Source organism: Alnus glutinosa, chromosome 10, assembly GCF_958979055.1.
Source record: "Alnus glutinosa chromosome 10, dhAlnGlut1.1, whole genome shotgun sequence".
In the NCBI taxonomy this organism is placed as follows: domain Eukaryota; kingdom Viridiplantae; phylum Streptophyta; class Magnoliopsida; order Fagales; family Betulaceae; genus Alnus; species Alnus glutinosa.
This window is the reverse complement of record NC_084895.1, coordinates 25,069,468-25,090,801: the sequence shown is the minus strand read 5'-3', so window position 1 is coordinate 25,090,801 and position 21,334 is coordinate 25,069,468. Positions and strand designations below refer to the sequence as shown.

Sequence of the window (21,334 nt, the reverse complement as noted above, 5' to 3'; positions counted from 1 at the left end):
TTATCAGTATGTTTCAATTGCTCAAATTATATGCAAAATGTAATTTTGCTATAAAGTGGATAGGCCCGTATGCTTTTGCTTCTTGTTCTTTTTCTGTAAATAAGGAACACATCATCTTGTACGAGTTGTGTTAAAATATAAATTAAATGATTAAATTTATATTTTAATTGAATCCATTATCTCACCCTCCGCTTTCGGTCGTGGAGGGAAGAGATACCATTTTGTTTAAGGAATATTGGCAGTAGTTTTTCACCAATCCAAGCTAATAAAAAAATTTCTATGAAATCAAACGGTTCTATTAAAACATGACAATTGACACACCAAAGAAGAACAATATGATTTCCAACTTCAATTATACAGAGAATAACAAAAAAGAAGATTAATCCGAATGTCCATTGACAATCCTGGCATAAAGAATCACACATAGTTTTTCACATGAGAATCACCACACATTATTTCATTGCTTGCCTTGAAGGCGCAAAGTAAATGCCTGCAAGGATATAAGAACTTCCTTCAACTTCTCATTGACAGATTCATCGATCAAGTTGCCGTCGCCGTCAAACTTTGCCGGAGGTTGGAATGCGTTCAAGAAGAACTCAGGTTTGTTAATGAAATGAAGGTCTAAATAAATTCCAATTTGGCGAAGGTGATATTGTGATCGTCCCCCGCCAAAGCCTCCTCCGGCACTTACAATTGCAGCTGCTTTATCACCCCAAACATTCGGCGGTCTTGATGCCCAGTCGATCGCATTCTTCAGAGGTGCTGATATTGGGGAGGGGAGAAAAAGAGTTAACAAAACAAAATCCTATAACTTTACCTGTAATGAATCATGCAAAGCTTTTACCCGCCTCTACGTTATTATTCCAATAAGAACTAGTCAAATTAGATTATTCGCAATGAATTCTCAATGTTTCTACCTAAAAAAGCTAACAAAAAAGCTACTTTTTCTATGTTAGCTAACGGCTTTTTAAATGTATGCTACATCTGATTATCTTTTCTTTCTCTATATCATTTAAATGATCTTTCTTCATTCTTTTTTAAACATATACTTGCTCTTTGATTTAAGAGAGAAAGAAAGGGAAAGAGGGAGAGGGAAATGAATAAAGAAAGAGAGAGGGAGGGAGAAACATAGAGAAAAACATAAATTACTTATGCATTGATGCAGAATGCTTCTCTGCATTTGGAGACGCACTGTAGCTCAAATACAAAATGCATTTGATTTAGATAATCGAATGGACACGTTTTTAGGCTTTTGGTTAGCCATTTGACATACAACTCTAAAATACATTAGCCACTATAAGTGCTCTATTAAAGCTCTCTAGAATCACTTATAAAGCTTAGTCTTATCTAAAAAATAAATAACGATAAACTTAACATTCACGAGCACTTTTACAATCCACCTACCAAATATATATGGGACTAACTTTTTTGGGGTGTCACAAGTTTCTACCATAAACTGATTTAAGCCCCTTTCCCCTTTTTTTCCTTTTATAATTGAATAAACGCATAGATCAAATCATACCATCTATACTTGCCTGAAACTTGGAAACAAGGTAATTTAGCATTGTAAACAGAACAAATCAAAGTATTTCAGGGGGCAAGGGAAGCACCATTAGATGATAACCAGCTGATTCTGGACAATTTAGAAGGATGTTTGATTCAATATTATAAAAAATTTTCCTTAAAGTTTAAGTGCCTTTTTTCAAAAAGAGTAAAAATTCAAGAATTATAAGTAAAATTTTCTCTAATAATAGTGATGAAGATTATAAGCAATTTAGATTGAGTTTTAGTTAAAGAAGTAGAACCCTCTCTCCCTCTTGTGTGGACATGTAAAAAAAAAAAAAAAAAAAAAAAAAAAAAAAAGAAAAAAAGAAAAGAACATTGTGGGGTCCAATCGGCACGTGAAATAAAAAACAGGGTCAACAAGTCAACTTCCAACGTAGGCATCATTGTGTACGAGGTGGAGACCTTACCCACGTGGAACCTCAATCACAGGGACCAGGGTACCCTTCTTTATACCATAAAACAAAAGGAACAAAAGCAAAGTTACCTACCTTCCGCCCTTATCCCTTGCTCGCCTTTATCCCTCTCTTCCCCTTCTAGCCTTCTGGGCTTCTCTAATCCCTCTTTCAAATGGATAAGATATTAAGGATGGGCAACAATTTAGGCCCTTTTTGTGTGATAATTTATACCAAAATCAGCTCCCTAAATAATTTATATATTTTTCTTTGGTTCTTCTTTAATCTTTTCGCTCTTCAAAATATTATTAGATCTGTGGGGCGTCCCACAGATTCAATAGTAATTTTAAAAAGTGAGAGGACGAAAGAAAGATAACGAAATGAATCATTTCTCATGAATTTTAGGGTATTCGGCCACCTATTTAGATAGTTGAATCTCACAAAAAGCTCTTTCACAAAAACTATCCAAATTATAACAATTTGAGCACCTAATTGTTGTAAATCATTAATTGTCCCTTTCTCAATGATTTTATTATTATTATTTTTCTTTTAAAAAAAAGGTGTTATAGCACTTAGGCGATACAAGATTGGGATATAATTTGATGGGATGCCATTTTAACTTCAAAGCACTTATGTAGTTATGTTATATCAATCAATCACTTATATAATCATATATATACACCCCCACTAAACTCACAATCTCACATACACTCCCACAAATATATATATATATATTTCAAAAGAAGATATGATTAACTCGTATTTAATTTCTTTGTTAAGACTTTTTTATTCTTTTTTTTTTAAAAAATAAAATAATTAACAAACAATTCAAAATACAAAACCGTTAAAACTATTTTTACTTTTATATCGCATGAGAATATATTTTCAAACAAACAAATACTTTTCAAAAAGCATTAACAAACGAAGCCATTAACCCTTAAACTTACACTCAAATTATAATGTATTTCCAAACTTTAAAAAATTGTTATTGGCTCAAAACTATTTTGCCCTTACACTTAGCTAGCTCCTTAAAATTTTATGTTAAACCTAACTAAAAATGAAGAAAATGTCCATTATAGCCCTATTGTTTATATAAAATACTATTATCTCCTTAAATAAATTTTATTTTTTTTTTAAAAAAAAAAACTTACGTAATTTGCGGGATAATTGCAACTTTTTCTAATTTGAGGACATTGTAATTTAAGACTTTACCTTTGGTCTTCTTTATATTAAATAAAAGGTAAAAAAGACAAAATATATATAAATATAAAAAGCATGGCCGGCTGTGGCAGTGGAGTTTTCCTTTTACTACTTTATTTTATTTTTAATATTTTAATGCAATGAATATAATTGTACTTTCACGTTATTTATTTTATCAAAAGATTGACGAAAGTCTCAAATTTAAAATGAATATAAACTGGGTCTTAACTTTAAAAAATTAAAAAAATGGGATTATATTTTCATATTTTAATACTATTCCCCAACTTATCCATATAATATCCACATATTTTACAAATCCAATAACATTTAATCAATAAGATAAGCATATTTAGTGGGTTTTGAAAATAGCGAAACAGAAAAAGAGTACCGGTGACGGAGTAGTTGTACTCCGGCGAGGCGAAGAGAATGCTATCAGCGGCTTTGATTTGCTGCCGGAAAGCTTCCACGGCCGGCGGGAAAGTTCCCTCGCCTTCCAAGTCAGTGTTGAGCATCGGCAGGGGCGCTATGTCTATGTACTCAATGTGCAGGCCGTCGATTCCCTTGCTCAGCTCGATCGCTACGCACGCAACCAACAAGCAAGCCGGATCATCAAAACCCAATTCCCAAAAACAAGCGTGGAACGCCAAGCGGCAAGCACAGTGCATGAGAGAAGAGGAGAAGATTACCGGAGCGAATCAGGCCACGGTTGTACGAGCCTTTACGAAGAGACCCACATAGAGCCGCCACTTTGATTGTTGGTTTTGCTGCCACCACTGCTGCCATGTCTTAGAGTTCTGTGTCTTTTCTCTATCTGCGTATGTTTCTGTGAGTGATGCCCTATTGTATTGGCCTTATAGCCAGCGAAAACGATGAGGTGCTCTGGTTTAACCGTACACGTGTCTGATTAAAAAAGGTTGAGGATGTAATATGCCATCTAGATTCCGTTTGATTAGTTGACCTTTCATGAGTAGTGAGATGGAGGGTGATGATGGGGTGGTCTAGACTCTAGAATGTATGTGATGATGTGGCAGGCTAGAAAGAAAAGTTTGTCTGATGACAGGTGGAAATGGTGGGGTCAAGAGGTTAAAATGTCGGCAGGTAAGATGAAACTTTACATATAAAATGATTTGAATGATAATTTAATCAGGGATGCTAGATAATGAAACTTTACTTTTATATATATATATATATATATATATATATATATATATATATATATATATTTTATTATTATTTTAAAATTTGGTTCTAACTTGATGCGTTACAATTTCATGAAATTTATTATTTTGATAAATATGCCATAATCGTATACAATTGTGAGTATGTGACATCAGATTAGAACCAAATTCTAAAAAAAAATGTTGGAAAGTCAAGCGTTTCTCTAATTTAATTTGTTGCCCGAATTAGTGAATTTTATGCATAAGGTATTATTATCTACAACAGAAATGATACATTTATATATTTTTTATATCTTTATAGAATAAAGTTTTAAATTTATTACTAAATTTGCTAGACATAATGTTAGTCTCATAAATTTAAAGATAGATTTAAAAATAAAATGTAATAGAGATGTACAAGAAATGTTAAAATATCATTTCTCTATCTAAGAAATAGTTTTGAAGAGATTAAGGATGCGTTTGAGATTGCGATTTCGTAGAGAAAAAATACGATTTTAAACCAAATTGTAGAAAATAAACCGTTTAGAAACTGCATTTTAAAAAATTGCGATTTGAAACGTAAAAAAGTACTTATTCAAATCGCAGGTAATATAATATTTTTTTGAAAACGCAGTATTTTAAAAAGTTAACTTGCGATTAAAAATATCAAATTGCGATTTTGCCAAACACTTAACTGCGTTTTTAAAAATCATTTTTTTAAAATCGCACATTTTAAAATCGTAAACCTAAATGAACCATAAATTAAAAAAAAAAAAACAAAAACAAAAAAAAAGAAAAACAAAAACAAAAAGAGAAAAGAAGGTGTAGATTAATGATAAGAGTGAAGTTGAAATGCGTATTAATTATTAGAGTTTGGTCTCCACTCATAAGAAAATAATGTGATTGTAATTTATTAAATTGCTGCCCGAATCTTACGCATAAAGCCATAAAGGTCTAATCTTTGACCGACGGATATTTAAAGAGATTAAAAAAGAAAGATTAATAATAGAAAAAATTTAAGAAAGTTTTCTCTTGTTTATCTGCTGTACATTTTCGTATTGAGAAAATGTAAATTATGCTTTCTTTGATTTAGCGTAAAATATTTTTTGTTTTAAAATATTTGTAAGAAAATTATTTTTTAAAAAAAGAATTTCACATAAAATATTTTTTAGTGTTTAGCATGTACTGAAAATCAAATATATTTTTTATATTTTCATTTAATCATATTAAGCTATAAAAATTAATTTCTATTTACAACATAAAAATATTAAGGGTTAACTTGCAGAAGAGTACCGAACTATCCGACGTTTTGATGGAAGGGTACCGAACTATCATTTCTCTCAAATTTGGGTATTAAATTATTAAAAACCCTCAAGTAAGGATATTCCGTCAGCTTTGGACGTTAAATCATGTCAAGATTTCTAAAATACCTCTGTGTTTTTTTTTAAAAAAAAAAATTTATTAAAATTTCAATGATTCAGGCATAAATATTTGTGCAAATTCCGTTAAATTTTGACAAACACCTAAATCTTAATATTTTTTTCTCTTTTTTTTTTAGAAAAAGAAAAAAAAGGTATTTTGGGTATTCTGTCAGGATTTAATGCCTAAAGCTGATGGAATACTCTTATTTGAAGGTTTTTATTAATATAATACCTAGGTTCGAAAAAAATAATAGTTCAGTACCTACGCACTAGCCCCACCCTCCCACCATCATGTGAGAGTGTATTCCGGTGTTATTGTAAATTTATCAATTTTCCATTTCACAATGCATGCCCCGTTGTCTCCCCGTGTATCCATATATAGGACATAGTGGTTCTCCCGCTATTTTCCTCTTGAGCAAGTTTTTTTTTTTTTTTTTTGAAGGGAAACGTGAGCTTCCATTAAATATCAGCGTTAATTACACCCACCAACTCACTAGGACAAGAATTAATCCACACATGATTACACTGTTTCGAAAGAGCTAGTTTAGCCAGACTATGAGCTGCTTTGTTTCCTTCTCTTCTCACGTGGGAGACCTTCCAAGACACCATCGATCCCAGCTTCTGCCTTGTCTCGGTCAAGAAGTGCCCATGGACGGAATCTGCTTCCTCCTGGTTAGAGAGAGTTGTAATAATCTCTCGGGCATCACCTTCTAGATCCACCGATTGGAACCCCATAAAACAGCCAAAGGAGACGGCACTCCTAGCGCCAATTGCTTCCGCAGCCACCGGGTCCCTGACGTTAGGGAAGACTTCGCATCTGGCTGCCCTCACTCTGCCTTGATGATCCCTGGCGATGATTCCAATTCCCATCAACTTCCTTCCCCCATCCAGAGCAGCGTCCCAATTGATCTTGATGCGATTCTCCGCGGGTTTTCTCCACCCAACCCTAGTAGGCTGATCCCCTTTCCCAGGGGATTCGCCCCTCTTCATAGTGTCCCGGAACTCCTCCACCAAATCGAAGGCCTCTCTGATCAGAGTCTTCGGGTTCATGATCGCTCCTCCGAAGACCACCCTATTACGTCTGGCCCATATCTTGTGAGCGATAGCTCCGAAGAATTCGAGGTTCCTATCTTCCAGCTTGTCGCATAGATCGGCGAAGACCCTGAGGAAGTCCTCTGCTCCTGACGAGCACTTCTGGATGGGCCCCCTGCAGGAGCCCCAGATCGCCTGGGCCGCACCGCATCTCCAGAGAGCATGGCTGACAGATTCAGCATCGACGCCGCACATTGGGCATAACTGGTCAGTGACCACTCTCCTCTTGTATAAATTGTTTTTTGTAGGAAGTATTTCATTGCAAGCTCTCCATAGAAATAGAAGGATATATCGGGGTAGATTTAGGCTCCATAGGCGCCTCCAGAGGAAGGAATCCGAGTGTACGGATGATGAGCTTCCTTTCTCCCTGTCTCTTCTTTCCAATTCTAGGTGATAGGCACTGCGTACCGAAAAGTCCCCTTTTTTGGTCCCCCTCCAGATGAGCTTGTCCTCTTGGGCTCTAGGGTTTATAGGAATACTGCAGATCCTGTCCACTGTTTCCTCTGAGAAAATGTTTTTGATTAGGGTAACGTCCCACCAGTTTGCCTCCCTGTCAATGATGTCGGCCACTGTTGCTTCTCTAGGAAGCCCCCTCGCTTCGTCCAGAACAGTATGCGGTGGATCAGGGATCCATCTGTCATCCCATAGGTTAATTCTACTGCCGTTTCCCACTCTCCATAGAAGACCTTCCTGTAGGAGACCCTTAGTCTGCCAGATGCTTCTCCAGGCATAAGAGGCCTTCTTCCCCAGGTTAGAATCTAGGAAGGCCGAATTGGGGAAGTATTTTTCCCGCATAACACGAGCTGCTAGGGAATCCGGCTTTTTCAATAGCCTCCAACACTGTTTAGCCAGCAGGGCCGTATTGAAGCAGTCGATGTCTCTATAGCCCAAACCCCCCAGCTCCTTGCTTCTGCCCATTCTCCTCCAGGCCATCCAGGCTATCTTGCTGGAGTTGTCCTTGAAGCTCCACCAGAACTTTCCCATCATAGCATTGATGTCTTTGGTTAGGGTTTTAGGGATTCGGAATACGCTCATTGTGTACGTTGGAATTGCTTGAATGACTGCCTTAAGTAATATCTCCTTTCCTGCATGTGTGAGAAACTTCTCCTTCCAACCATTCAGTTTAGCCCAAACTTTCCCTTTGATAAAATTGAAAGAGGATACCCTTGATCTTCCCGCAAGAGCCGGGAGCCCAAGATATCTCTCGAAGCTCTGAATCTGTCCACCCCCTATTCTGGTAAGGATCTCTTCTCTGGCTGCCGGAGGGGTGTTCCTACTGAAGAAAATGGACGTCTTCTCCCTGTTCAGCTTCTGCCCGGAAGCCCCTTCATAGCGGTCCAGGATAGACTCCAGCTGGTTCAGCTCACTTGGGTTCGCTTTGCAGAATAATAGGCTATCGTCTGCAAAGAATAGGTGATGTATCCGGATGCCTCCCCTGGCTATCGGGACCCCTGTGATTCCTCTGGTCCTCTCTTCATTCCGCAGTGAGGAACTCAGGGCTTCAGCACATAGAATGAAAAGATAGGGTGAGAGGGGGTCTCCTTGTCTCAGTCCACGCGAGGGGGAAATTCTCCCAATGGGTCTTCCATTGATAAGGATAGAGTAGGTGACAGTCCGGACACACGCCATTAGGAGATTAATCCATCTTCTCTCGAAACCGAGCTTTGAGAGCACTGCCTCCAGGAAATTCCATTCCACCCTATCGTAGGCTTTGCTCATGTCTAGTTTGAGGGCCATGTATCCCTCCTTTCCCGAGAGCCTAGAGGCCATGGTGTGGAGAGTCTCAAAGGCTACCAGGACATTATCCGTAATTAACCTACCCGAAACAAAAGCGCTTTGCTCCGGAGAGACGATGTGAGGGAGGATATGCTTTAATCTATTAGCAAGGACCTTAGAGATCACTTTGTAGATTACATTGCACAGACTTATAGGCCTATATTCAGAGGGGTTAGAGGGAGAATTCACCTTTGGAATGAGGACAATATTGGTAGCATTGATCCCCATATCCATCTGCCCTTCGTTTAGGAAAGCTAGGGCTGCTTTGCACACCTCACTACCCACCGTAGACCAATTTCTTTGGTAGAAAGCAGCAGGGAAACCATCCGGGCCCGGAGCCTTGAGGGGGTGCATCTGAAATAGTGCTGCCTTGATCTCCTCCTCCGAGAAATCATGCAGAAGCCTCCTATTCATGTCCTCCGTAACCCTGCTGTCAATCCCACTGATGCATTCCTCCACCCCATAAGTCCCCTGGGAGGTGTACAAGTCCTCATAAAACTTGTTGAAGACCTTGCCAATATCTTTTAACTTCCTCCACGTTCTGCCCTGCTCGTCTTTGACACTCCTGATCCGATTGGTTTTTCTTCTGTGCTGAACCCAGGAGTGGTAGAAAGCTGTGTTTCGGTCCCCATGCCTGAGCCAGTGTTGTTTTGCTCTTTGTTTCCACTTCATCTCCTCGAACTCCATTAGGTCCTCTAACTCCTTCTGCAAAGCTTTTATCTGGGGGGCTACCCCCGGGCATTCGTTGCTCAGGAGGGCAGCCAACTGGGAAGTTTTCTCCTTAATAAGTTCTTCCTCCTTCCCAAATTTTTGCCCCCCCCATTCCAGTAGAGCCCTCCGGCAGGCTTCTAATTTCTGTTGGATCCCCCCATCCGGGGAGTCTAGGTTCATGTCACTTTGCCAAGATGTCCGGATGATGTCTCCAGCCTCAGCGTCCATTAACCAGCTGGCCTCTAATTTGAAGCCGCTTCCTGCTGGTCCTCGGTTCTGGCTTCTTCTAGGGTGGTCCGAAAATGAGACCAATATTGGGCTATGGTCTGAGGTTCTAGCAGCTAAAATGTCAACGGCTGAGGACGGAAAGAGTGAACACCATTCCTGGTTAGCCACCGCTCGGTCAAGTCTCTCCTTTGTAAAGGAGCCATCTGACCTCCTGTTGCTCCAGGTAAAAGGGGAGCCTGAAAACCCCAGGTCCCCTAACCTACAAGCCTCCAGGGTCTCCCTAAAGCCCGTCATCTGGGACTCCTTCCTGAGGTTAGAGCCTTCCTTCTCATCCTGCGTGATCACCTCATTGAAGTCACCTGCGCACATCCAGGGAACTGGATGGCATGTGCTCAGGAATTTTAGCAACTCCCACGAATCTGCCCGCCTGGCACTGACCGGGTTTCCGTAGAAGCCAGTGAGTTTCCACCAAGGGTTGTTCTCTCCATCCTTCACTACAACGTTTATATGACGTCTAGAGTAGTTAAAGATTTCGACTGCTGACTCTGAATTCCACAAAAAGGCCAATCCCCCGCTTCTCCCAATTGGATCGACCACAAAGACTCTATCAAAGCCTATTTTCTTACAAATTCCTTCCATTTGCTGCTTAGAGCTTATTGTTTCCATAAGAAATACAAAAGTGGGCCTTCTTTCCTTCACCATATGATGAAGGTCCCGAACTTTCCGGGGTTGCCCAAGTCCCCGGCAGTTCCAGCTGAGGAGACTCATTGTGGCTGGCGGGGCTGGATCCCAGCCTCCGCCCACGCCATGTCGGACCCCGTTTTAACCTCCAACCTCGCCTTTTTTCCCCCCTCTGGGGAGTCCTTGTCATCTTCAAACCCAGCCTGTAAAAGATCTCTCTTTCCCCCCTTCTGCGGATCTGGGCTCAGTGAAGGAGGGCGGTTCCTTCGTTTCCACCTTCGGTTGGGCCCCTTGTCACACCCAAAATTATCTTCACTGGATCCCTCCATGTCTTCTCCACTGTCTAAATCCAGAGGGTCCGATTCCAGGCCAGGCCCAACCTTTAAGAGCGAGTTGCCCCCCCTTTCTATTGACGGCCCATTAGTAGACTTACCAGGTGGGTGGTCTTTCCCCTTACCTTCCTGTTTTTTATCTCCTGTTGACTTCTTCGTAGGTTCCTCATAGACCGGGGGGTAATACTCCATCTCCAGCTGATCCGAGATTTGCATTAACTCCATGTTGTCACTTCGCTGCTTCGGGCTATGGAGCTGTTCCGCAGCCTTCGTGTCCCACACTTCTTTCCTTAAAATTGACTGCAAGATCTGCTTTTCAGTGTCATTCCCTATGCTGTTTTTGCTGACATGTTTGTTGGAGTCCCCGCCATGGTGGTCCGGTGGCTCTCCCCTCTCCTCTATCTTCTCGTCCGCCGCAACTCCTCCTCCTTCTTCAGTTTCCTTCTGCTCTTTTGCTTCCTGACGGGGGGGGGGGGGGTTGTTCATCCTCCCATTGCTAGGCCACTTCCTTCCCTGTGTAGGCCGCACCTCCTCCGCTCGAAGCCAGGTACCCCATCGTTTCGGCTCTTCCTCTCCTTCCTGTTTGGCTTCCCTGCTTTCACTGCACTGCTCCTTCTTGTGGACAATGCGTCCACAGTTGAAGCAGAAGTGGGGTAACTTCTCATATCTGAAGTTGACCCACACCAATTTCCCGTTCAGCCATAGGGCACGCCCTCTTTCCAGAGGTTTGGTAATGTCAATCTGAATCTTGATTCTAAGACTGCTTCCTCTCCCAGGTCCGTTTCCAGAAACGTCCACCTCCTCGACCTTACCAATGGTTTCCCCTATCTTGTTTCCAACCTCTTTGTTCATACAGATGAGGGGTATATCTCTCACCTGGACCCAGCACGGGGACATGGAAAAGTCCATTTGGGATGGCGGGGTACTTTCTTCCACTTCTCTGAGTACCAGAATATTTCTGTCGAACAGCCACGGACAACCCTCTAGGACCCTCTTTTTGTCCGCTTCTGAGGAGAACTCTAAAAGCCAATAGTTGTCCTCTATTTCCTTGAAGCTCACTTTCCCTGTAGTCTTCCATAGCCGAGCCATAAAGGCCTTAAAAGCCTCCTTTTGGATTCTTCTGTCGGACATTATTCTTCCAATCAGACACCTCCCACTCCGTACTCTAAGATCCGCTGTTTCATCCTCTGTGATCACTATTCTTGCCTTCTCACCCTCCGAAAGTCTCATACCTTCCCCTAACTTTTCCACCAACTCCTCCATCCCTGGCCTGATCAGGACTGAATGACCCTGCCAGAGCGACTGAACCCACCTAGCAACAAAGGTGCCAGGGACTAAAAACCACTCTCCTCCTGGTTGTGTTCGAGAGACACAGACCCAAGAGAGAGGACTTTTTGTGTTAATTTTTGGTCACTTTATTTCGTCTCTTTCCTCAACGTTTTGCTCCTCTTGAGCAAGTTAGCTTCATGGGCAAGAACACTGCCCAAGAACACGGCCCTTTATCAGACATTAATTGGTATTAATTGCTTATAAAGACAGCTACCTTTTGGTATAAAAGAGAGAATATAATAAGTCTGCTATCCATGCGGTCCATACCATATTTTGTTGTCCATAAGCCAACCTCCATTGGCCTTAAAAATAATAAAAAAAGAAAGAAAAAAGAAGCTTAGTGGCAAGTCTTCTAAATTATTTTTGGAATCAATATATAATATTTAAAATTGAAGAAACCGTTGAAAAAGGAGTCAATTATGCACCTTATAAATTGCATCTAAGCACATAAGCCTAATGGTGGTTGGTTGTTATCTAGAGTCTTATAGAGAAGGTGGGACAATCCCAAGGTCACCTACCCTTTCTAGTGTTCTTTATTGCAAATGGCATTTTCATACTCGGGGAAACTGTTCATTCCAATCCACACACAAGTTCTTCTTCTAAACTATTGTAATTGCTGTTTGCTTTAATTTATAAATCAAGCATTTGGTTTAAGTTGCTTTAAAGCTAATCTTAATTCTTAAATACAAGGAAATACTTTTCTTACAAGAAAAAAAATGAATATATAACACATGATTTCCTTGCATTCAAGGACAAAGTCATGATTTTTCATTGGGGGAGGTAAAGCGTGAATGAAGGGCTAAGCCTAATTTTTTAGTCCATATATATATATGATTTGATTTGATTTTATTTTTTCTAGTGTGTTTTGGTTAATTTATTGTTTTTTTTTTCAAAAAAAAAAAAGTTGTTTTGACGTGACATAAATATGATTTTTTTTTTAAAAAATAAATAAATTATGTTTTGTGTATTGAGTTGTTTGTTAATGTATTTAACTTGAGAATATAAAACAAAAGACAAAAAAAACAAAAAAAAATTAACAAACATGGCATAATCCTAGAATATTTTAAGATAAACAACAAATATGTGTTAAAACCTTAGACACTATTTTTAATGAATAATTTTGTTTTTGACCGTTTATATATATATAACTTATAAATAAGTCACAATGAATTAAAAAAAAAAAAACTAATGAATTAATGAGTAATATTATATACTACACCATTATCTCATTGTGCTGATATGACATAATATTGTCAATATACCCTTAAATCAAACATTATTAAAAAATAAAAAATTGATAATGCTACGTCAGAATAGTTGAATAGTGGAATAATATGGAGACGGTAATTGCAAACCTAACAAAAACTATAACATTTAAATTCAATGAAATTACTTAACCAAATTAAATCTAAGGAAATCATGAGTAATGCCGGAAGTCTCTTATGTGTTATTTTTGTGTTCCTATAAAAATGAAGTAGCTTTTACAATTATCATTAAACTTGTGATTAATCATTATTAAATTTTGATCAAACGGTAATTTTAAAATTCACATCACATTTAAAATAACATGTGAAGTACTTTTTAGAATTATTGGGAGATCCATGTCCAGCCTATTGTCTTGTTGTGTACCAAACGAACCGTCGGAATTACGTGGTTTAAAAAGCACAGCAACTCACGCTGCAGACAATAAAGACAGAAGAGAGAATCCAAGCAGAAGAAGAAATACCCACTTTTCAAATCTCGCACAGTCCCTTGGATCCAAAACCTCGAATCTCTCTGTCCCGGCGCACACGTCAAGGTTCTCCCTTTCTCTCCCCAGCATCCACGTCTGTTACATTATGCACAGTACAACATCGTTTGCTTTAAGCTTAATACTTGTAATTCAATGGTTCTGCTCATATATTTGATTGATTTTAGTCTTATACGTTCGTCAGCTTAGCGCTCGTTCATGTTTCTGGGTTTTGTTTTTTTGTTCGTGTTTGGCGATTTCTGCACCTTTTCCGGCTACCCATTTGGTTTTTTTAGTTATAGCTCTCAGAATTTGGTTTTTTTTTTTTTTTTCCTGTACTTTGATTTCTTAATGTTGGAGTCAGTATTCATTAATTCTTTTGGAATTTATTTTCTTTCTGTGAATTGGTGCAATGAATTGTGGTTTTAAATTTATTTGATCTGAATTATGACAGATTTGACTGCTTTACATTGGTATGTAGCTCTTGCATGCGTTGACCTTTTGTGCCCATTTCCTGGAATGTGGAAAACAGGGTTGTCTTGCTACATTTTCTGTGGAATTAATGGTCAATTGAGGCATTGAATGGGTTTTCTCGGTTTAATGAGTCTTTTTCGATGTGTTAGATCATGAATTATAACAAGGATATCATTCTTGTCTGAAGTTTCATTTCTATATTCTATAGGAATGGGTAGTTTGATAATTTTCATGTCTATGTTTTGTCCTTATTTTTCTGTAGATTGCAGTTTTACTTGGCAACTTCTAAAATGCTTTTGAAAGTTGAATTGCAATTGAGATGGGATGATTGAGTTATTTTTGCATATCTTTTGAGTTGAATTGATAAAAATTGGCATATTTCTCTGGTTTGAAATGATCTTTCCTTTTCATCAAATGTGAACCTATTATTCCTTAGTTTTATGTGCATCAGATTAATTTTTGTCCTAATGTCACTACAGGTTGCTTGCTGGAACTCATCTGGGAAGTTGAACCATATAAAAATAGTGTTCGGTTCTGTGGCTTCATCAATTTGTAAGCTGTGGAGTAGGAGAAGTTTCATGGAATTAAGGGCTTCCAGTTTAAAGCCGTTTTGAATAGGGAACTTAGTTTCTTATGAGCTTGGAGTAGTTGGAATTCTGATTTTATTATAACCAGCAATGATTGGTAGGAAGACCATGGGACGGGCTTTACCACTATTGTTGATGATACTGGCTCTTGTATTTTTCTTTGCAACATATAATTTGTTAACAGTGATATTCCAGTATAGATCTTTTGGGGAATGGGTAGGTGTTGATTCGGATGCGGCATTACTGTTTGACCCTGTTATTGAGATGCCTAAGAATGTGAGGAAACTGAATGCCAAGGCACCCTTCCATGTCGCATTAACAGCCACTGATGCTCCTTACAGCAAATGGCAGTGTCGCATTATGTACTATTGGTATAAGAAGCAGAAAGACTTGCCAGGATCAGAGATGGGAGGATTCACTCGTATTTTGCATTCAGGAAATCCCGACAACTTGATGGATGAGATTCCTACTCTTGTAGTTGATCCTCTTCCTGCCGGTATGGATCGGGTGAGGTTTCTTGCATACTATAATTTTCGGTCGCTTATTTTCTGCTCTTTTTGTATAAGTGTTGTAAAGCATATTCTTAAGAGACCATTACTTTTGTAAATCTTTTTGTACAATATTATTTCTCATCAACAAGACTCATGTATGGGGTAGGCGTGCAATAATTCTATACTTAGAGTTAATTAAGAAATTGCTGGAAAAAGGATAAAAGAATGGAATTAAGTGGAGTAAGAGCAAAGCATACTGCATCTGAAAATTTTAGAGCAAATCCTGGCAGCTAGCTTTCTTGAATGACTCACTAGTTCTGGAATAAAAATCAACATGAAGCTTAGTTGAAATAAACTTTTTAAAAGTTTCACCCATGTTACTTGATCCTGTGTGCTCAAATAAGCTGCCTATGCTCGGGACTTCAGTGTGTGGAGAACTTCACTCTGCTAGCTTTTTATGGAGTAATAGTCTTTGTAGTCCTGACAACTTTTATATTTCCAACCTCAATAAATGAAATGTGTTTAAGCCATTTCTTATTGTTATTGTTTGAGCTTTCGATTCAGTTACATGACTATTACAAAAACTGAAGCCACCAAAGGTAAATTCACATGTGAAGCATAAACCTCGCATCTCTATACTTTGGTGTATTATTTCCTCTCTTAAAAAGTTTTATTGAGGACATACTTCAAAGCCTTGCCAGTGAGTAGGGCTGCATATTTGACATTATATTATGTCCATATCAACTATTGGCTGGCAAGTATGCACTCAACTATTCTGTTCTTCTTTTTCTCTTTTGACCAAATATGTGGTGGTATTCATTTTATGTCAGCTTATTGCTAGTGATTGGTTAAAACATATATGTTCTTGACACGAGTTTCAAGTCATTTCTCAGGGATATATTGTTTTAAATAGACCATGGGCTTTTGTGCAATGGCTGGAAAAGGCTACAATAGAGGAAGAGTGAGTGCCGCAAACTTATGAATCTGATATGTTGTTAAATTTACCTTCAATTTTTTTGATCATTTTACCTTCATGAAGTTTAAAAGGCTGTTTGTTTTTACCATGGTGCAGATACATTTTGATGGCAGAGCCTGATCACGTATTTATAAAGCCAATGCCTAATTTGGCACTTGGGGGATATCCAGCTGCTTTTCCATTTTTCTACATTAGGCCTGATCAGAATGAGAAAATTGTAAGGAAGTACTATCCTGAGGAGAAAGGCCCTGTGAAAAATGTCGATCCAATTGGCAATTCTCCAGTAATTATCAAGAAGGTAAAACTCTTGTTACTAGATGACCCACTAAAATATATGTAGTCATGTAACAACACTAGTTTTTCCAATGTTATCCTTGTATTGGCCATCGTTTTGTATTAATCATTTCCTTTCATCCAAAGATTTATTTTCTCATTTGTTGGGTGAAAATTAGTCACTCGTGGATTGAGTCATCTTTTTGTTCAGGATATGTTGGAGAAGATTGCTCCTACATGGATGAATATCTCTATAAGAATGAAAGATGATCCAGAGACTGATAAAACTTTTGGATGGGTTTTAGAAATGTAAGCATGGAAAATAAATCACTGTTCTGTACTTTTCATATTCAACAAAAAAAAAAAAGTGACAGTTCATTTTGCAAGTTGATCCTAGAAGGTTTGACATCAATATTGACTTATTTTATTTGTCTGTTTCCTTTGCTGAACCTAGGTATGCCTATGCTGTAGCATCTGCTTTGCACGGCGTGCAGCATATTCTTCGGAAAGACTTTATGCTGCAGGTATGTCTCTTCTCTTTTAAAGTTCTTCATATGACAGTTCATTTCCATTTTTTAATTTAGCTCCTTTAGTAAATCCCTGAAACAATATGGACACTTGCATACATTGAAGCTTTTCTAAGCCTTCCCTTGTGTGTGTGCGAGCGTGTTTTTCTTCAGCCCCCATGGGATTTGGAAACTGGAAAGAAGTTTATCATTCATTACACTTATGGATGTGACTACAACTTAAAGGTACTATTTCCTTCCCATTTTGTTCGATTATGATGATCTGCTATTCCAAGTATGAATGTTTGCTTATGAATATCTTCCTACATTTGGGCTTTTTTCTTTACATTAGTTTCTAAAACCTACCTTTCATTATCTATTTATTAGCAGAACCTTTTTAAATCTGTCACAAAATATTGATCTGAAGTATCTTGATGCCCAGGGTGAACTTACATATGGGAAATTTGGGGAGTGGCGATTTGACAAGAGGTCATATCTACGCGGACCTCCACCAAAAAACCTTTCCTTGCCCCCTCCCGGTGTCCCTGAAAGTGTGGTATGTCTATATTAATTTCATTATTCAATTATTTGAATCTTGCTAGGTGGTAGATTACTCAATCTATGGTGACGGCCGATTTGCTACACTATATCTGCTATCCATGCCTATGTGTCAAGCTGTTACAAATATTGTCATATTAGTGTTTGAATAATGCTACATACTACACACATATCTCACCCCCATCCCATTGGGCTAATGTGGCAGTGCTCATCAACCATTGCTAAAAATAAAATAAAATAAAATTTAAGGATTGTTTGATATTACCACATCGACCCAGTAAAATGGGGTGCGGTATTTAGCATTTGTCTTAATGTTTTGCTAGTCAACTGCATGTGGCAATTATATCTATATATGAAATTGCTCTCTTTTTAATCCTGTGTGTGATTAGATGGGTTGATGGTAAAGAATAATGCTACATATGTGACCTCATTCCAGTGGATTAATGTAGCAATGTCCATCAGCTATTAGCTTTATTTTTTTAAAAAAAACAAGGGTTGATGGGTACTGCTACATAAGCCCAGTAGGATGGAAGTGCAATATGTAGCATTACTATAATGGTAATAATCAATAATTTTTTTTTTCACGTCTCATATTATTTTTATCTTATCACTTTCTCTATCCCACCTTATTTAACTGTAGGAGAGGGGTAGATGACCATCACTAGTTAGAGTGGCTCTCTTGCCTCTGTTCATTTCTTTTCCTGTCCTTTTCTAGCCAATGCTGGTAAAAAGTGCATTCTCACATGGGTTGGAAGAAAATCCAACACTTAAAAGTGGATGTTGAGAGGTCACACTAGGGAGGGTGCATAATACACAACCAACAAAAGATTCACATGCTAGATTCTATTAGGAGGATAGCGTACCTTAAAGGTTATGTAGTTATCAATAGTGGAGTGCTTGTCTGGGGCAGCTGTGTCATGCAATGAGTAAAGCTCAAAGTCACATTTTTATTTCGCAATTATCCTACAATGCTGACGTGTCAGTCCCAATTAACCCTTGGATCAGTCATTGTTAAAGAAGAAAAATTCAAGAGTTGATTAAGACTGACACATTAACATTTTGAGATGTTTGTGGGATAAAAATAAATTTCAATAGCACTCATACTCCTTGAACTTATATCCAGTCTCATGTGTTAGCAGCAATTAAAAGTTTGAGATGCAGACAATGCACTTATTATATGAGTCTATTCCATATCGTTTTTTATTGATAAGTTACACACACTCGGTAGGACTTGAACCCACGACTTCATCCTCCACCTTGCTAAAAAGAAATGAAGTACCATTTGAGCTAATCTCGATAGTCTATTCCATATTCTATTACCATATGAATTCATTTATATTTTCCTGAAAAAATGTATGGATTTGCTTTATGCATATACAAAGGCAATTATGTCTCATCTTTAAATGCCTTTTGCCTTTTGCTTTTCTGCAGGTCACCCTGGTTAAGATGGTGAATGAAGCAACTGAAAACATTCCCAACTGGGAAACACTATAGACATTTGCTAGCCCCATGAAACTGAAGCCTCTTATTTTCAGCAAATGAAATTTTTTTGATCTCTCCCAGAACGATCAATGTACACAAACCTCAGGTTAAATGTTTTCTAGTAAGAGATATATAACAATAAATATAGAAAATAAGGTCGTTTTGATGCTCTTCTTTAGATCTTAGGCAAATACGGCACTCTCATTGAGAATGGTTGGCTACTGTAACTGCTGCAAAAGTATTATTATAATGGAGTTCCTTCCCCTACTCATCTCCAAATTTGGAAGTCACTTTTTTCAAATTTTATTTGGTTAGGTTGGTCTTAAAAATAGTCTTTATTAAAGTTTATTGAGCCTTACTCTTTCACAAAAGGCACCTTAAGAGAAGAGGTTTGCTCAAGGCTTATAAAGCTTTTAACACGCCTCCTCACGTGTGATACTATTGTCCAAATACGTGGACGATGATGGGCATTTTTCTCCGATGTTGAACACGTGTTTGGTCAAAAGTTGTCACACGTAAGGAGATGTGTTAAAGTGTCCTACATCGTTAATAGATATATGATCTGAGCATTTTATAAGTCATAGACGCTCCTCCTCTCTCGAGGCGTCTTTTGAGAGTGTCAATGGACTCATAAACTTTTCACATTCTCTCTCACGATCCCCTGTCCGAATTATTTCAAATTTAAATAAATAATTATAAAAGATGTTAATCGGCATTAGGAAACTAGAGGCATTACACTAGGGTGACGATGGGTGACGCGATGAGAAGCAATGCGTGGGAGTGAAGAGTGATGAGTGAGCGCGTGTGAGTGTTTGTCGGCCAAATAAAAAAGAAAAAAAGTAAGCAATAATTAATAATTGCCCGTTAGATCTCGTGAAGAGAGAATGCGACAAGCACAGGAAAAAGCCTGTCACCCATTTCTGATTGATTTACCAGACTTTTGGTTTTTATTGATTCCTACTACAACTCTAGAACACTCTTTTCTTCTTCTTCTTCTTTTTTTTTTTTCTTTTTTTTTTTTAAAAAAATTTATTATTATTATTATTATTATTATTATGGATAATTGTATCACTGGTCATTGAGATTGACCTAAATTTTGAATCACAATTTGTGGTACTATAATTACAAATCATTCCCCGAACCTATTTTCCATCCACTAAGTAAATAAAGTCCGTTAGTAGATTACAATTTCAAATAATATTTAGAGTTTGTCTCACTATTTATATGACGTGACAAAGTAACGGATTCCGTTAACTTGGTGGATGAAAAACGGGTTTAGGGAGTGATTCGTAATTATAGTTTACCGCAAGTACCCTCAATGAACTTTTTGTATCACATAGAGTGATTCGTAATTTAGGTCAACCTTAAAGATCAGTGGTGCAATTATCTCTTATTATTATTATTATTATTAATTTTAGCTAGTTGATAAAATTTTCACTTGTGTTTTAGTATGTGAAATGTATATATTTTTTTAAATAAAATTTCTTCATATTATTAAAAAGTTTCACTTGTCCCTTTAATTATGAAGTAGCTTTTAAAATTATCGTTTGATTAAAATTTAATAGTGATAAATCATAAGTTTGATGGTGATTTTAAAAATCACATCATTATTGGAGGGACACAAGAGGGACTTCTAGCATTACTCAAGAAACTTTACTTAATCTTCCTGAACTTTTATCACATTTGCAATTAACTCAAATACTTCAAAAACTTTCAATTTAGTCCATCCATTTTTTAATTTTTTTCAATTATACCAATCTGTTAAGGAGGTGCCAAAATTCTCAAAATACACTCTTTTTTTTTTTTAAGAAAAAAAAATGTAATAATTTAGTCATTCGTCAAGATTTAACGAAATTTGCAAAAAGTACCAACGCGTGAATCTTTGAATATATATATATATATATATAAACTGAGATATTTTGTGAATTTTAACTGGATTTAAAAGAAAATCCTAATAGATGAGTAAAATTGAAAAACAATGAAACATGAATAAATTAAATTGAGAGTTTTTTAAGTTTAAGAAAGTAATTGTGAAAGCGACAACAATTGGGGTTGAGTTAAATGAAGTTTTCTCAAAATATTTTGAAAAAAAAAAGAGAGGTGAAAATATCACAATAATTTTATACACCGTATTGAAAGTAAACTTTGTTTTATCTTTTTTGTTCATAAGGTACTTTTTTTATAAAAATAAAATAAAAATTATTGAAGAAACTCATCATGAAAAAGAAAAAGAAAAAGAAAAATTACAAGCAACCCCTCAAAAGTGAAACGACCTAAGAGTTAGGGAGTGTCGGCACAAGCAAGCGCCTATATTGGGGCAAAAAAGTGTCAAACAAATTCTTCTTTTTAAAATAAAACACCTTTTAATTATCT

The 21,334-nt window shown here is 37.4% G+C and overlaps 2 protein-coding genes across 3 annotated transcripts; one reads left to right on the top strand and one right to left on the bottom strand.

Annotated features, from left to right (window-relative positions):
* Positions 1-312: 312 nt before the first annotated feature.
* LOC133879937 (NADPH:quinone oxidoreductase) lies at positions 313-4,003 on the bottom strand. Its single transcript, XM_062318759.1, has 3 exons — positions 3,845-4,003; positions 3,547-3,735; positions 313-762 (listed from the first exon to the last, which is right to left on the bottom strand). Exons 1-3 carry the CDS (start codon positions 3,939-3,941, stop codon positions 458-460), a joined length of 591 nt encoding a protein of 196 aa, XP_062174743.1. The 5' UTR covers positions 3,942-4,003; the 3' UTR covers positions 313-457.
* A 9,523-nt stretch (positions 4,004-13,526) lies between these two features.
* Positions 13,527-19,240, top strand: LOC133880705 (hydroxyproline O-arabinosyltransferase RDN2-like). 2 transcript variants are annotated; one of them, XM_062319699.1, is made up of 9 exons: positions 13,527-13,683; positions 14,568-15,182; positions 16,060-16,127; positions 16,239-16,440; positions 16,627-16,724; positions 16,870-16,939; positions 17,096-17,167; positions 17,364-17,477; positions 18,911-19,240. In XM_062319699.1, the coding sequence occupies exons 2-9, from the start codon at positions 14,766-14,768 to the stop codon at positions 18,971-18,973; spliced, it is 1,104 nt and encodes a 367-aa protein (XP_062175683.1). In that variant the 5' UTR covers positions 13,527-13,683; positions 14,568-14,765; the 3' UTR covers positions 18,974-19,240. The 2 variants fall into 2 exon arrangements, with proteins under 2 accessions (XP_062175683.1, XP_062175684.1); XM_062319700.1 differs by lacking the exon at positions 13,527-13,683 and adding an exon at positions 13,807-13,909.
* Positions 19,241-21,334: the final 2,094 nt, after the last annotated feature.